The sequence below is a fragment of the Pseudorasbora parva genome, chromosome 20 (genome assembly GCF_024679245.1).
Source record: "Pseudorasbora parva isolate DD20220531a chromosome 20, ASM2467924v1, whole genome shotgun sequence".
Taxonomy (NCBI): Eukaryota; Metazoa; Chordata; class Actinopteri; order Cypriniformes; family Gobionidae; genus Pseudorasbora; species Pseudorasbora parva.
Window position 1 is genome coordinate 34,797,067 of NC_090191.1, and position 15,472 is coordinate 34,812,538.

Consider the following 15,472-nt stretch of genomic DNA (forward strand, 5'->3'; position numbering starts at 1 on the left):
TGCAAGTTTATATCACAATTCAGAATTTATAACTCGCAATTGTGAGTTTATATTTTACAATTCTGATGGGGGGGGGGGGGGGGCAGAATTGAGAGATAGGTCTGACTTCATTTTTCACAATTTTGAGTTTATGACATGCAATTTGAATTTACATTTATATCTCACAATCTTGACTTTTTCCTCAGAGTTCGTAGTTCAGTGTTTTTTCATCACGGGATAAAAAATATGTAATTGCGACTTTCTATATAACAATTACGACTTCATCGGAATCAGAATTGTGAGATATATTCGAAACACTGTGAGATGGAAATGAAACGTCGCAATGACTTTTAAAATATTTTTCTCAGTGGTGGAAACAAGCTTCCATACACTTGTGCTTTTAAATATACCGTAACCTTTGTGTATGTGGCAGTTTTCTCTTTTGTTCTGTTCTCTCGCATTTTCTTTATATCTGCCCTTCTCAAAGTTTCTCTCTGCCTGTCTGTCTTGTTTCTGTGTGTTTGTGTTTCTGTCTGCTGTGTTGAGGTACGGGATGAGATCTGGGCATGCACTAGAAATGATGGTTCCACAGAGGCCTGCAGTTAACATACCACAGAGACACACACACCACTCAGCGTGCAGACATCTGGGTCACAAGCACATTGTGCCAAGTTGTATTAAATACTATCCCAGCGTCACTTTTCTGTGTTTGTGTGTTCATGATCCTGTCAGGGGCTAATCTCTTTGCCACAGCCAGACATGCTTGTATTTCAAGAGAACAGCTACATGTGAGCCCAGCTCCGTTTAGCGCTGTGAGGTCAGAGGCCGCGGACCCACGATGGGTTAGGGTACCTTTTGGGCACGCCGCTTCTCTGCACGTTGACTCTGATGGTAGATCCGACTGAAATTGGACACGATGACTGGAACGGGAAGAGCGATCACCAACACGCCACTCAAAGAGCAAATAGAGCCGAAGATCTTCCCCATGATGGTCTTAGGAACCATGTCTCCATATCTGTAACACAGAAAAAGAGAGAGTCAGAACATGGGTCAGTGGCAACAGCTCAGTAAAAAATATGACGCAGAAAAATTAAAGAGACTTATACAAAAACATCCAAATATGCTGCTTTAATCGCTCTCACAATGTCAAGTGTTGTAACCATCAAGTGAAAAGTAAAAAAAATGTACAATCCTTTTTTGTTTTCAAAGATTTTTCAAGGATTTTTCATTAATATACTGACAGTCATGGGGTCTACATGGGTTTAATCTATGATATTTCCCGTGTTATGTTTTTATGTATGAGGACATGACTTTACAATATATATTATAAAACAAATGTGCTTTTATGTCAGTTTTTTTCCTCAAGAATTTCAGCCATTCAAAAGGACTTTTTTCCTGTATTAATATCTCAATAAGAACACGTACACATTATTATTGTTTTTTTTAACTTCAAATCCCACAAAGAATATCCAAATGAATTTTAATTAAAAAATGTTCCTCATAAAATAGGTGTATTCAAGTCATTGCTTATGTATTTTACAATCATTCCAGGCGAAAAATGTAGCCAATTTAGATAAAAGTATCAGCCGAATGAATGGCACCATGTCATTGACCCCAAAATTGCAGAACTTTTAGATCTTCACAAGATGGTTTTGAATTCTTGAATTCATTTCCACTAGCTCAGGTGATTTAATTTGGTAAAAAAGAAATAGATGACAGCACTAGGGGGCACTAGAGAACCACACAGCATGGGGCAAATGTTCACTCTCCAATTTATGTGAATACTTTTTCTATAGCCTATTTGACCGCAGGCTTTTTCCCTCATAAAGCCCTAACATCCTCAAACTTTTAACTCAATGTTAAAAAAATGACTGTTCGCATGTGGTGGGAAGAGCTGCATGTGTGTGTGGGCTGAGTTTCATGCTATGAGATCAAGTTCTCTGACCTACTTTCCCGACTCTCAATTTCAAATTACATTAAAATAATAACCATTACAGTGATCCGAAACGCTCATGTTCCACGCAATGTCGTCCTAAAATGGCATTCATGTGAACATGCCGTCTTGAGAACACAAAGTACTGGCACGATTTCATTCTTGTTCCAACAAACACAAACACCCCTTCTGTTGTACCACCTCCTCTTAGTCTTTTTAAAGCAGGCCAACGCATGACAGACCAACTCCGTCACTGGCATTCAAAGACGATCTGCCATTAGTCAACAGAATGATGGTTCATCTCATCAGCCGCAAAGCTGTCATTCTAACAGCACTACTTTACAATGTCATGATATTACCATGTTTTTGGACATATACCATGGTAAAACCGTAGTTTTCAGGAACATCGCCAGCAATGTAAATGCATACAAATATTGAAACATTTGGTACCATGTTAGGCCTATTTTTTCTTTCATCAGATTTTTCTTCACAATTATTTTGCTCTAACCTTGCTCTAAGTGATATAAAATATGTTTCAGTGGCTCAACTTGAGCCAAGACCTCCATCTTCCATTCGTTAAAAAAATCAGGGTTGACTGTTTGCCCTCCAAAACACTGAGGACTACAGTAGCTACAACTCACCCGAATGTAACAGCAAGTAAGCAGGTATACACATTCATAACCTCTTTTTAAATACACATGCTGCTTTTTAAGTTGCAGAATTATATTTGTGTACAAATATCTGAATAACAGCATTGTGAAAACATCTTAAAGGCATAGTTCACCCAAAAATCAATTATCATCATTTACTCACTCGCATATCGTGATGATGTTGAATTTAAGAGATACAGTTTGCAGTTACAATAAGTAATGCAGCAATTACAAGAGACAAATTTGTGAGCTTTAACATCAGAATGTAAATAAAGAAATAAAGTTGCATTCATGAGAAATATGTGAAAGCTATGTGAGAAACAATTTCAAAATTGCAAGTTATGAAGTTGCATTGATAGAGATTAAAGCAAGAAATAAAGTCACAATTGGGAAAGATAAACTGCAATTTAGAGAGAAAAAAAAACGTAATAGAAGATGAACTGCCTGTTTACAATCACAAACCTGTATGACTGTACTTTTAACAATGAAAGTAAAACAAACCTATTGGACTCCATTGACATTTGTATGGACAAAACCAAGCGGCAACCTCCTGCAATCTCTCTTTAAATCCAACATGGAAATGATTTAAACTGCAATTCATCGCTAGAGACGATGGAAGGAATCAAATCTGTATCTCTCCCATGTTAAAACGTGTCTAAACATGTTTTTTAAATAACTCATTCTTTAAATTATATTAAACCTTAAAGCTCTGCACAATTAAGGGTGTGGCCACTTGTGACCAGTGGATTGGTGTATGTCTGCTGTCTGTTACCCATCACATAACCTCAGCTCAACCCACTGTTCCTGTTCTGGTCTCCTCTCAAAAGACATATATATGCTATGACAAAAAACAAGACAAAAAAAAGAAAAAAGAAAAATAAATAAATTTGCCTTGTGAGTTTCTGAAAGCAGTGTATAGCGTTCCGTAACGTTGCTGAGAGGCTTCCATGTGAAGGATCTAATTGAATTACGGCGAAGAGAATATGAGCTCAAGGGGCCTGATGCGACAAAGCCTCGAAAGACTGAGCCATAATTACGGACGGCACAGAGTCGACTTCTTCAATTAAACGCCTGTAATTAAATATGCCAGCGAGAGAACGAGAGAAAGACAAGACACGCAAAGAGTTAAGAGGCTCTCGTTCCTGCTCTGTACCGTGGCTGACATTATCGACGGCACCGACCCAGTCCTTCAAAGCCCTGAAAAATATCCATATTAATGGTTGCATGAGCTATAGCGGCATTCATGACTGATCAATAGAGAGCTTTGTGATCCTCTGCACCAACAGACAATAGACTCATTATAAGAGACCAATAAAGTCCCTTGTAGGCAATTACCCTCATAATTAGATTTGTGTACATGATGAATATGTCGGCCACTAGCTGCTAATCCAAATCCGCACACTAAGCTGTTATTTGTTAAGTGTGTGCGCTCTTTCTGGAGCGTCGCATTGATGCTCCACGGCCAGCCTGAATGTAATAAAAGACGTTGACCTTGCACTGTGTCAGTCAGGTGTGTGTGTGAAGCGAAACTAGAGGGGACGGCAAGGACTCTAATTTGCTCTCAGCGTTTGTCATTTCCGTGCTGCTCACTGTCCAGTACTGTTACGTATGACAGCATCCCTATTAACCCAGCTGACCTGTACAGGCCATTCATACACATACACACACACACACACACACAACTAAGCAAATTATTGTAGTTTAGAGCATCACACACTTCACTGCAGCACAATACAAATAAAGGTCATCACAAACACACTAATGCAATATACATCTCTTTTCATTCAGGAAGGATATCTCATCTTGATGCGAGTCTGGCTTGTCAAGCTATTTTCTCACGATTCCAACTTTATATCTAACATCTGTGCCTTTGCTTCTCATCATTGCAACTTTATATCTCTTACAATGTGACTATTTATTTTAAACTTTCTCACATTCGCTTTTAACATTTATAAGTCGTTTTTGCCTCTAAGGATATCCCCAAAGGATGGTTTTGTCCAATTTCTGAGGACAGTTTTGTCCTCAGACTATAGCTAATTAAACTCACACTGCTTCTGCAAGAAACTTTTGAGAGTACCTTTGACAGCCACAGTGCAATTACGATCCAATCAGCCGGCAGAGAAAACGGGTCATCAAGACACCCACAGTCTCAAAGTAAACCGCTGTAAGAACACATACACCCAAACACAGTCCTGCCGATTACAGGGGATGGAGGAAACCAATGAGAGAGACAGAAAGACTCCTGACATGACTAAGAAAGCACTAAAACACTCTTTTTCCCCCACACTTTATGAGTCCATATCTTCGCTCTACGGCTCCAGTGTTATGTGAAATGAAAAAAGGGTGGTTAGACAGAAAGTGACAGTGAGATAAAAAAAAAACCCGCAGAGCTCACTGACTTAATAACTCTTGCTTCATAAAGCTCTGGACTGATTGGAGATGAAATATGCTTATCAAGTCTAACAAATTCAGCACTCATTAGAATATTGAGAGACTGAGTTTATGACTAGATAGTTCCATTTAACTAAGCCTGCCTGGGCTTCTAATTCTTATTCACAGTCTTCTTATTCACAGTCAGACGCGAGGGAAGGTTTATTGTCTTGTAATGTGCATATTAAGCACAGAATCATCACAATTCACACAGTATGCGCAAACTTTTAATATACAAATATAATTTGTAAGAGTGCCGAAAGTATTTTAAACCAAACTAAATTGCACCAAAATGTTGAAACTGCCCTGACAGCTATCGCAGAATTCGCTGAGGTGATTCTAATGGTCTAACGACACTGTTGTTGTGATCTGAGTGGTTGCTAAGGTGTTGCTAACTGGTTGCTGAGTTGACTGACCCAGGTCAAAAAAAAGTAATTTTGGCCCTTTTTGTCTGCTAGGAGAAAACCGCTTCGCTTGAAAAATAACAGCATGCGAGAAAAAAAAATTCACTATCATGATGCTAAGGGTAGATTACTTACAAATTGTAGATGTTTACTGATTCCAAATGACAAAAATTGTAGTTAGTAATGTAATCCATATGCAATATAATCAGTTAGATTACTTTTGACCTGACTCTTGTATCATAGCGATAATACACTCTAAAAAATTCTGGTTAAAAAACAACCCAATGTTGGGTCAAATATGGACTAACCCAGCAATTGGGTTGTTTTAAGCAAATATTTAACCCAAACGCAGGATTAAAACAACCCAATTGCTGGGTTAGTCCATATTTGACCCAACGTTGGGTTAAAAACCCCCAGCATTTTTTAGTGTATACAAATACAAAGCTGCATTTGTAATAAGATGTATAGTCTGGTTGCAAGTATTTTAAAATATAATCTAATCTAATTACAAGTACTGTATTTTTGATTATAATCCAGATTATATGTAATCAGTTACTAGCGTAGCTATGGAGTTGCTAAGGTGAGAGTGTTTTATCACATTGTTAATGGGTTGCAAGGGAGGCTGTCCAATCTGAAATAATAGTTCTATGATATTCTAATAAGGGGGATTTTTTTCACCTGTTTTATGAAACTCAAGGTGAAAATCATATGACTGATTGCTCGGAAAAGTAACAGCACAGCTGTCTTTATCAAGGCACATTATTGGTGGAATCATTCATGTCTGCATCACAAACACTGGGTAATAAAGGTATGCCCATAAATGTAATACTTAGGACAAGTTTTTTGAAAAGTATAAGCATTAAAGACCCACTGGAGTGAAAATAGTTTTTTTTGTTTGTTTGTTTATGTGGTGTTTTTAACAGCTTTAAGACAAAGCATGTACAAATTCATTGGTCAACAACATTGCTGAGTGATTTCTCTTGAAAAGTCCAGTGAACCAAAGACTCAAAAGTCTCAAAAATGTGGTTTGAAATCGCTTGTGTTTCTTACGTACTAGTAATTTCACTACCTAGTAACCAATCACGTCATCATGAGGGCGAAATTCAGCATATCATTAACTGTGATGATATGCTCTGAAGCAGGAAGTCTGAAGAGAAGCCAGGTTATCCAGGTATATTTCTGTTGATATGGAAAATCGGGTACATTTAGCAATACAGGGGGTGAATTATGTATATGATGTATATTATGATGAACTACGCCTTTCTCCAATGTGCAAAGCATTTCTAAGGATACTGATTTTAGAAGGCAGACTGAGATGGAGAAAGGGAACATGGTTTGTTTAACATAAGCACCATATTCATGCATCAGCATATATTAAATGTGTAGAGTCTCATTCAAGCTATTAAAGCATGGAGACTTTTTTTTCCACAGGAACAAGATATCTAATTTTGGTGATCAAATAGGAGTTAAAACGGGATCAAATTATTGACTACCGGGGGACTTTAAGTAGTTTGACTTGCTGTCAGTAAATAAAGACTTAGAAAATAAGTAGACCTAATTGCATGAGATTACATTTTTGGTGGACATATGTTAGAATTTTTTCCAACTTAGTCCAACTCAAGAAGTCCCAACACTGCTCCGCAACTCATCTAAGTGGAGGAAGCGAAACAAGCGGGACGTGTATGTCATGCACGAGCAGCACTACTGAGATGTGTTTCTCCTCTCCTACGGCTGGGCGCAGCACTGTAGGTGAAATCTCACAACTGAGGGCTTCATGAAAGGCTTTTGTGAATGCTTTATGACGAGGCAGTTGGAAGCTTCACATGACACCCCCTCCCCCCTCATCAATAATTCTGTCTATGCTTCCCTCATCCCTCCCATGAATGCTCAACAATCTGTTTTATCCCATCTTACCGTTCTACCTCTTTTCACTCTCTCTATCACATTTGTGGAAAGACACTCATTCAGACTCATATCAGAGATGTCCCATCTTTGAGCATGTCTAAAGGTGAGGCAGATACACAAAGTTTATCGCATCGCCCAAGCTCTTAGCACAAGCAGGTACAAAGTCCTTGACCTGATAATGAAAGATGTTCTCCTGACATTCAAACGCAACTTCTCATTGAGGAATAAAAGTGAAGGAGAGCGAGAGAGATGATAAGGGTCTTTTATCTTTTCTTATAAACCCAAAGATTGGTCTCTTGCTCCACTGACTCACAGCAGATCAATCAGAGATAAAGCTCTGAGCTCACTTCTGTGCCCAAGAAAAAGAAGGAAAAAAAAACTCTCTCCACACAAAGGACGTGAAGCTCAAGGTGTTCGATTTTCAGAGAAAATCACACTTAATGGTCATTATATGGACAGATCAGCCGTTTTTACACAGCTGGGCGCTATGGCTGGGGATGCCGTACGTGTCACGGCGCGGGGGACAGCGTGTGAAAACGCGATGAGAGTGGAGAAGGAACAGCGCGAGGTCATCGCTAATGGTGAAAATTAACCTTGTTAAAATAGAGGAGGGTGAATGAGCTATCATAGACAAACATGATACACTCATAACCCAATCAATTAGAGCAATCTCATTCCCCTACTGCAACCAGCTCAGAGTGAATGATCAATAGTGGAGAAGAGCGGTTGAGATGCTAACGTATGCTAAGAAGCTAAACAACACTGAAATCTTCTCTGCTCAGTTTTAGGAAAGACACGAGCATACATAAGTGATCATTAGGCTGATACATGTCAAGCATATGGTCCTTTTATTTGACGTGCACGTATGGTGGCAACACACCTCAGTTAAAAGTGTGTGTTATTTGGCTAATTAGCTACAGCACAAGTTTAAACTAACTATAAAAAACTAGCTTGAGGAGATTTTCTTCAAACTGCGGCTCCACTATGACAGTAGCTGACCTGAAAGAGAAAGGGATGGTAGCGCTAATGTCCGCTAAGCTACGGCACGTTTAAACTAAATTGAACTAATTCGCTTGGGATTATTTCCATCAAACTGTTGCAATGAAACAACTGTCATCTACTATGTAAAATGACTGCATATACTTGAGCAGAAACACAAAAGTGATGGTAATGTTTATGCTAATGTTTTCTAGGCAGCTACAAAACAAGTTTAAAGACGAAACGATTGGTAATGTTAATGCAAACGTGCCGTTTTTTTACTTTAAACTGTTGCGCCCTGGGACAGTGGTTGACCTCTGAAAGAAAAACGACAATTTCATTTACACTAAAGTTCACTATAGTGCCTGTTGCAGTGTGTATTGTATTGCATTCAAATTTGTGTTAGTGACAGTCCACAGTAACATTGCTCGACTTGAAAGACAATGTTAATGGTGTATGATAACATTTGTTAGTTGCATAGAAATATGTAAACAAGCTGATAAGATTGCTTATTAAATATTGTATTTTCAACACATTTTGGAATGCCACAATGCACTAAGCTGAAAGGTTTGGGCTGTCGTGATAGGACATTGCCAGATTACATTCTCAGTTCTTTTTCCTTGCAATAATATAACTGCACCATTTCTAGGAATAATTGAAGCTCTGGAAGTTTGTTTTATGTAATTTAGTTGGTCCCTAAAGAGATTTTAATGTGTTTATGTATTTATTTTCTGCTTTCCGTCCAACAGGGCTTATGTCATGACTAAGTGCTAATCAGCATAATTATGATCATATAGCTGTTATTATGTGTGGATGCTAATGACCCACCTGGTCGAACCGAGGGAGCTCCCCCGCCTCTCGCAATAGACAGAAGAAAGGGGAAAAAAGGTGAAGTCTTTTCTTCCTGTACAACTACAGTATTGTGCATATGCAACATCTACTTCGGGAGAGCTAAAACTTAAGGACAAATGCATCACAGATTTTGGCAGAATGTAAATGACCCTCATTCTCACAATTCATTTTGTATATTTGCTTTCGTATTTTCATTTGAATTGCTAATGTTGTTGAAATAGAAAGTAAAATGCTAACATACGGCTAATTTGATTTTGTTTAGAGCTACCAAGAGGTTAATAAATGCTAATATGCACACTACTCCAGAAACATGGAGGAACAGGATGCAAAGCAAACAAAATGGGTCTAATTAGTGTTTCAGAACACTCCGCGTGTCTCAAAGTTCAAAAGGAATGGCTGGGGCTAAGTTTTGGATGAGCAAATAATGCCATTGCTAGAACCAACGCTAATGATCTGAGGAAATCAACTGGGGAGTCCACATGAAGATGAGATGACATTAGTGCCGCTAAGTACCTGCAGAAGGTGCTTGTGTGGTAGTGTGAGCAGATGAGTACATTAACACATGTCCACCAGCATGCCATACTTAATGTTCTGTTTCATTACAGTTATGCTTCTCTGAAACAGTTATGATTCACACATACACATTTCACTCAGAGGCCATCTTTCCATCTGCCGTCCTTTTAAAAGTGTGAATCTGTATATATAATTCGTCATATAATATATCCTTACAATTTAACCTTCAGACTGTCATAACGGGGCAGCCATGGAAAGGCACATAGGGAGCCACTGAATGTGAGAGATGGCTTCATTCTTTCATTCCTCTATTTCTGAGGGAAGTAATTTAAGCATATGACATCGAGCGAGGTCAAATCAATGAGCTGTCCCTGACATTATCACATAGGAAAACTCCTCATCAAATGGCAAAGGCCAATGTGCAATAACACTGTGGGAGAACGAAAGCCGGTATGAGGGCAGAGCGTGAATAGATATAACATCATTGAGGCGCTAGCAGAGGTCATAGTGTGGCGCCGATGTCAAGTGGCGTTATGCTGCAATAATGCTTCGGAAAATGTCCACCGAACATTGGGGGAATGTTTAGCGCAGCGTCACACACAAGTACCAGCAGTGAGGGTGAAGATGCTTCAGTCTGCTAACTGACCTTCTCACCACAGAACATCTGTAGCTGTCAGTCAACCTGACACAAATACACACATAAACATGCAGAACCGCTGTTCTTGCAGTAAGAGGTTTTCATGTACTGAAAACATAGGAAAAGGAAATCTATTTTTAAGTCTATCAAAGGGATAGCTCACCCAAAAATGACAGTTCTGTCCTCATTTATAAACTCGCATGTCATTGCAAACCTGAATGACTTACTTTCGTCTGAAAAATACAGATATTTTAAAGAATGTTCTAGTTGTTTTTGTTAATGAAGATATTATATATATATATATATATATATATATATATATATATATATATATATATATATATATAATTAAGATATTAATTTTGTTTAATTTATATCTTTACTAAAAAAATGAAACTGTGAAAAGTTTATAGTCACATCGTAAGGTATGCGACAACTGAGTGTCATTAAAAAGAACATTTAAAAACATGTTTGGTAACTGAAATACAACTGTTATAATTAAATATCAATATTAAATAAAAAACTAACAAAACAATAATGAAAATAATCTTTGCTTCCTTGGCAACTAACTGAACTAAAATAAGTTTAGGTCAAAGTATTTTTTATTTATTTATGAAAAACTAAATATATAAACTATATATAAACTAATAATGCAATTGACAATGCCAACAAAATGACTTAAACTAAACATTTTATTAAAGCTAAATATTCAAATATTAATTGATGTTGCAATTAAAGTTGCAATTGAATATAAAAATAACAAATGAGAAATATGCCAAAATTACAAAAAATACAAATCTGAAATAGTTGTTATTTCCCTTTAAAAACGTATTATTGTAATGTATCTTTTGAGGGTTTTCTTGTTTTCTTATTATATTTGATGATTCTCCTTACTGCAAACAGGGTCGGCCTGCCCTATAAATGATACCGCGGATTATCTTTGGCTCCAATGAATCTTGGGGTCCCTGTGAGGAGATCAATACGAGGATGCTTCTATTGTCTTTGAAAGTTTTTCTGAGATTCACCCATGATTATCGGACACACACATAGAAGCAGATGTGTTATTTATACACCCACACACTGAAGGTTTCTTTTGAGGGCTGTCAGAAGAAAAAAAACAGCATTTGTCTGAATACAGATCTGACTCAGTCAGTTCCATTGATTGTCTATGTCCTGGAGGAAAGGCCAAGAACAAACACACACTCGTATGAGAAGGAAAGACAAACAATTGTGAAACGAAAGATTTATGGCCCTCCCTTTCAGCTCAGAGCTAAACACACACACACACACACACACACACACACACACACACACACACACACACACACACACACACACACACACACACACACACACACACACACACACACACACACACACACACACACACACACACACACAATCCAACTAAATTATGCACACAGACACACACACACACGCTCCAGTTTGACACTTCATTCCACCTACAGACCCAAGTGCACAGGACAATTAGTCAAGCAGGCCTTGGGCAAGACAGATGCAGATGCCATATTTCTCGCTAATCCAGTAATAGTGTCTCCACTGGGTTCCCATAGTGTGTGTGTGTGTTTATACTGACAATGCATGAGGAATTTAGAAGTAGAAGTTTTATTAGCAGATTTTGGTGTTTTGTAAATGATTATGTTAGGAATTAAGTTTGCAATGAACAATAGTAAATGGACATGCTGTAAAATGTCTCAATGCTGTAAACCCAGTTGAGTGTCTTTACTAGTTACATCCAAAAATAACTAGGGTATTCTTATTGTGTTTTGTATTGCAAACTTGTGCTGCAGTTGAGGTGGAATGAGGTTGAGGTTTGTTGTCTAGAGTGACCAATCATCCTTCTCTGTCTGGCAATGCAATGCACTGTAAAAAAAAAAAAAAAAAAAATCAGGTCTCCAATTAAAAATGTTCTAGTGACTGATCACATCTAATTTTTTCAGTTGTCCAAATTGAATTTCAGAGAATTAAATTGCATTAATTTACAGAAATTCAATCTGGCCAACGGAAAAATGTAGATGTAATCAGTCACTAGAACATTTTTAATTGGAAACCTGATTTTTTTTTTTTTTTTACAGTGTGGATGAATCTACATTTTGGCGGTTGCTAGGAGAACAGTAGTTGCCTGACTGAATTGTGCCAAGTGTAAAGTTTGGTGGAGGGAGGAATATGGTGTGGGGTTGTTTTTCAGGGATTGGGCATGGCCTCTTAGTTCCAGTAAACAAAAAAAATTGTACTGCAGTAAAAGGAACTCTTAAAATTGGACAATTTCATGCTCCCAACTTAGCGTCAAACATGGCCCCTTCCTGTTCCAACATGACTGCGCAACACTGCACAAAGCAAGATCCAAAAAGACATGAATGAGCGAGTTTGCTGTGGATGAACTTGACTGGCCTGCTGAGTCCTGACCTCAACCTGATAGAACACCTTTGGGATAAATTAGAGCAGAGACTGTGAGCCAGGCCTTCTCATCCAACATCAGTGCCTGACCTCAAAAATGAGCTTCTAGAAGAATGGTCAAAAATTCCCATAAACACACTCCTACACCCTGTGGAAAGCCTTCCCGGGGAGTTGAAGCTTTTATAGCTGCAAAGGCTGGGTCAACTCTATATTAAACCCTACTGATTAAGAATGGGATTTCATTAAAGACAGGCGTCCCCAAAATAAAATTATACACACACAAACACACACACACACACACACACACACACACACACACACACACACACACACACACACACACACACACACACACACACACACACACACACACACACACACACACACACACACACACACACACACACACACACACGCACACGCACATATATAGCCCAATATTGAATTGATTTAATTGTCTTAATTTAAATTCGGGTCAGCCACCAAAACCCCCATAATTTACATGTTGGATATGCATATGCACACATGGAAACTGCAGAAGGCTCAGCAGAACTAAAACACTCACCATTTATAAAGTTCTACAGGGTGTTTTGTTGATTAAATATTTTGGCCAGTGCAATTCAGCTTTCATATGATTCTTGTACTCGCAGGTCCATTTAACAAATTTAGGTAAACTAATTCAGCAGAATTTTGCAGATTACATCTGAGCCTATGAGAGCTGGAGTTTTCTTGGGGTGTTAACCTGGTTTGGAGAGCTTTTTGAAAGCAGAAGAACCGTAAAATCCTGATCATCATGACCTTTCATCATAAGATCTTCACACACACACCTGAGTCTTTACTGAGTCCGTGACGGATAAACCAGTCCTGTTCCCTCTGAAAGAGTGTCTCCGGTAGAGCTGCTATAATTCACGGAATAAAAAATGAGAGGGAAAACTGAGCCAAGGATGGAGAGGGATGAAAGGCGGGCAAACTATAAATAGCCCACCTGGGCTGCTTCACTCATCCGTCTGCTTTTGAACTTGTCATCCGCCAAATTGGTGCTCCGGGCCATGTCATCCATCTCTTTTTGGAGAAGGGGTGAGGAGAGGTGGTACCTCTGGCAACCACGCAATCTCTCATTCGCGCACTGATCCATCACACTATCACATCCAAATCACGAAGACACGCACACACAGGTCGCCTTTACACTGTGTTTTTGTGTCCAGATAGTATCTTTTTTTCTTTTTTTAAATCTGCATTGCATTGCATTTTGCTGCATTCAGATGTTTCTACTTTCTGTTTCTAGTACAAAGGATCCTTATCTGATGAGGTTTCATCATTTACTTAATTTGAAAATATTGATGGATGCTTTTCTTCTGTCAGATAAGATGTCTGGTACATTTACGTTACATATTCGGTCAATGACACTAAACAAATAAGTTACCTGGTCGCCTTAAAATTTTGAGTTCACTGAAATTAAAAATGTTAGTTAATACAATGAAATTTTTTGAGAATCGACAACCTTTATTCAAATATTATTAAAAGATTTTGTAAACATATTGGGCAATTGTGTGTGTTTTATTTCTGATGACGCAATGAAACATGCCAAATTGTGCTATTTCATAATTTATCACGTTTTATGTGGTTCAGATGCAATAATATTTTGAGTTTCTATTTATTAAACCAATTTATCAACTAAAATGTTTAATTTCAATAAATTCAATATTTTAAGGCAACCAGGTTATTTACTTTATTTACTAAGGTAAACTATATATATATATATATATATATATATATATATATATATATATATATATATATATATACACAGTACAGTAATAGTGGCCATGGTAAAGAAAAGGAACAAAAAATATTTTGAAAAATCTAGTTGTTATGTATTAATCTAGTAATGTACTTTTTGTATTCATAATGTTTTTCATGCATTTTGAAAAACTTTCATTCTAGTCAAAACTTTCATTCCAGTTTGTGCAAAACAAAGTATTTTTTGTACAAATATGAATTATTTAATTAGAAATATCATTAGGATTTTAGGGAAAGAAAATGGTCAGGCTAATTAATATTTTCTTTTCAAGAATTTAAGTAATCAGTATTTTTAATGAGATTTTTTTTTTCATGCCCCCAAATTTAAAATTAAAATGTATAAATCTTAAAAAAGGCTTGTATGAATGCCATTTTTAATGTAAAAGTCATTTCCACAATGTGCTAATAGGGATTCGAAGAAAAAATAAAACTAATCACAAGAGAAAATAAAATAAAAAACGTTTTATATGGTCAAGTGGCTGAAAAAGCAGATGCGAAGGGCCCTTAAGGCGCCACAGAAACTATTTTTTAATGTTCTAATTTGCAACACACTCACAAACAAACACATGCTGTGCTTATCAATGCGTAAATGTGCAGAGAGAGCTTTTCTTGAAGTGTTTGTGTGATTATCACCTGACAGATCAGATTGGCTCGGCACAGGGTTTGATGAGCTAAATACAGTCAGACAATGAGCCTCCCCGTTGAGCCTGTAATCACATTCAGTGCCAATAAATGTGATTACGTTGCAGTTACACACTTACACGAAAAAGCAAAACAGCACATTTTTTCTAGACTTTCTCACACTGTACTCGTCGGATAAAAGGAGCATGTATTTGTAAGTAAACAACGGCGCTTCACACATCATTTCTGCAAATCAAAGCCACTCACTTCTTAAGCAAGCTGATTTACAGAGCGAGGTGAGAACGCAGATCTACCGCTGTGAAGCGCGTTTGAAATCTGCTTTGATCAGTGG

General features: G+C 37.6%; 1 protein-coding gene across 3 annotated transcripts in view; it reads right to left on the reverse strand.

The window, feature by feature from the left end:
* Positions 1–15,472, reverse strand: part of kcnd2 (potassium voltage-gated channel, Shal-related subfamily, member 2) — a 142,912-nt gene that overhangs the window by 13,017 nt on the left and 114,423 nt on the right. For all 3 annotated transcript variants that reach the window (XM_067428702.1, XM_067428704.1, XM_067428703.1), the window contains one exon: positions 832–994. In XM_067428702.1, coding sequence (XP_067284803.1) covers positions 832–994 — 163 coding nt within the window. The remainder of the gene's footprint in view (positions 1–831; positions 995–15,472) is intronic.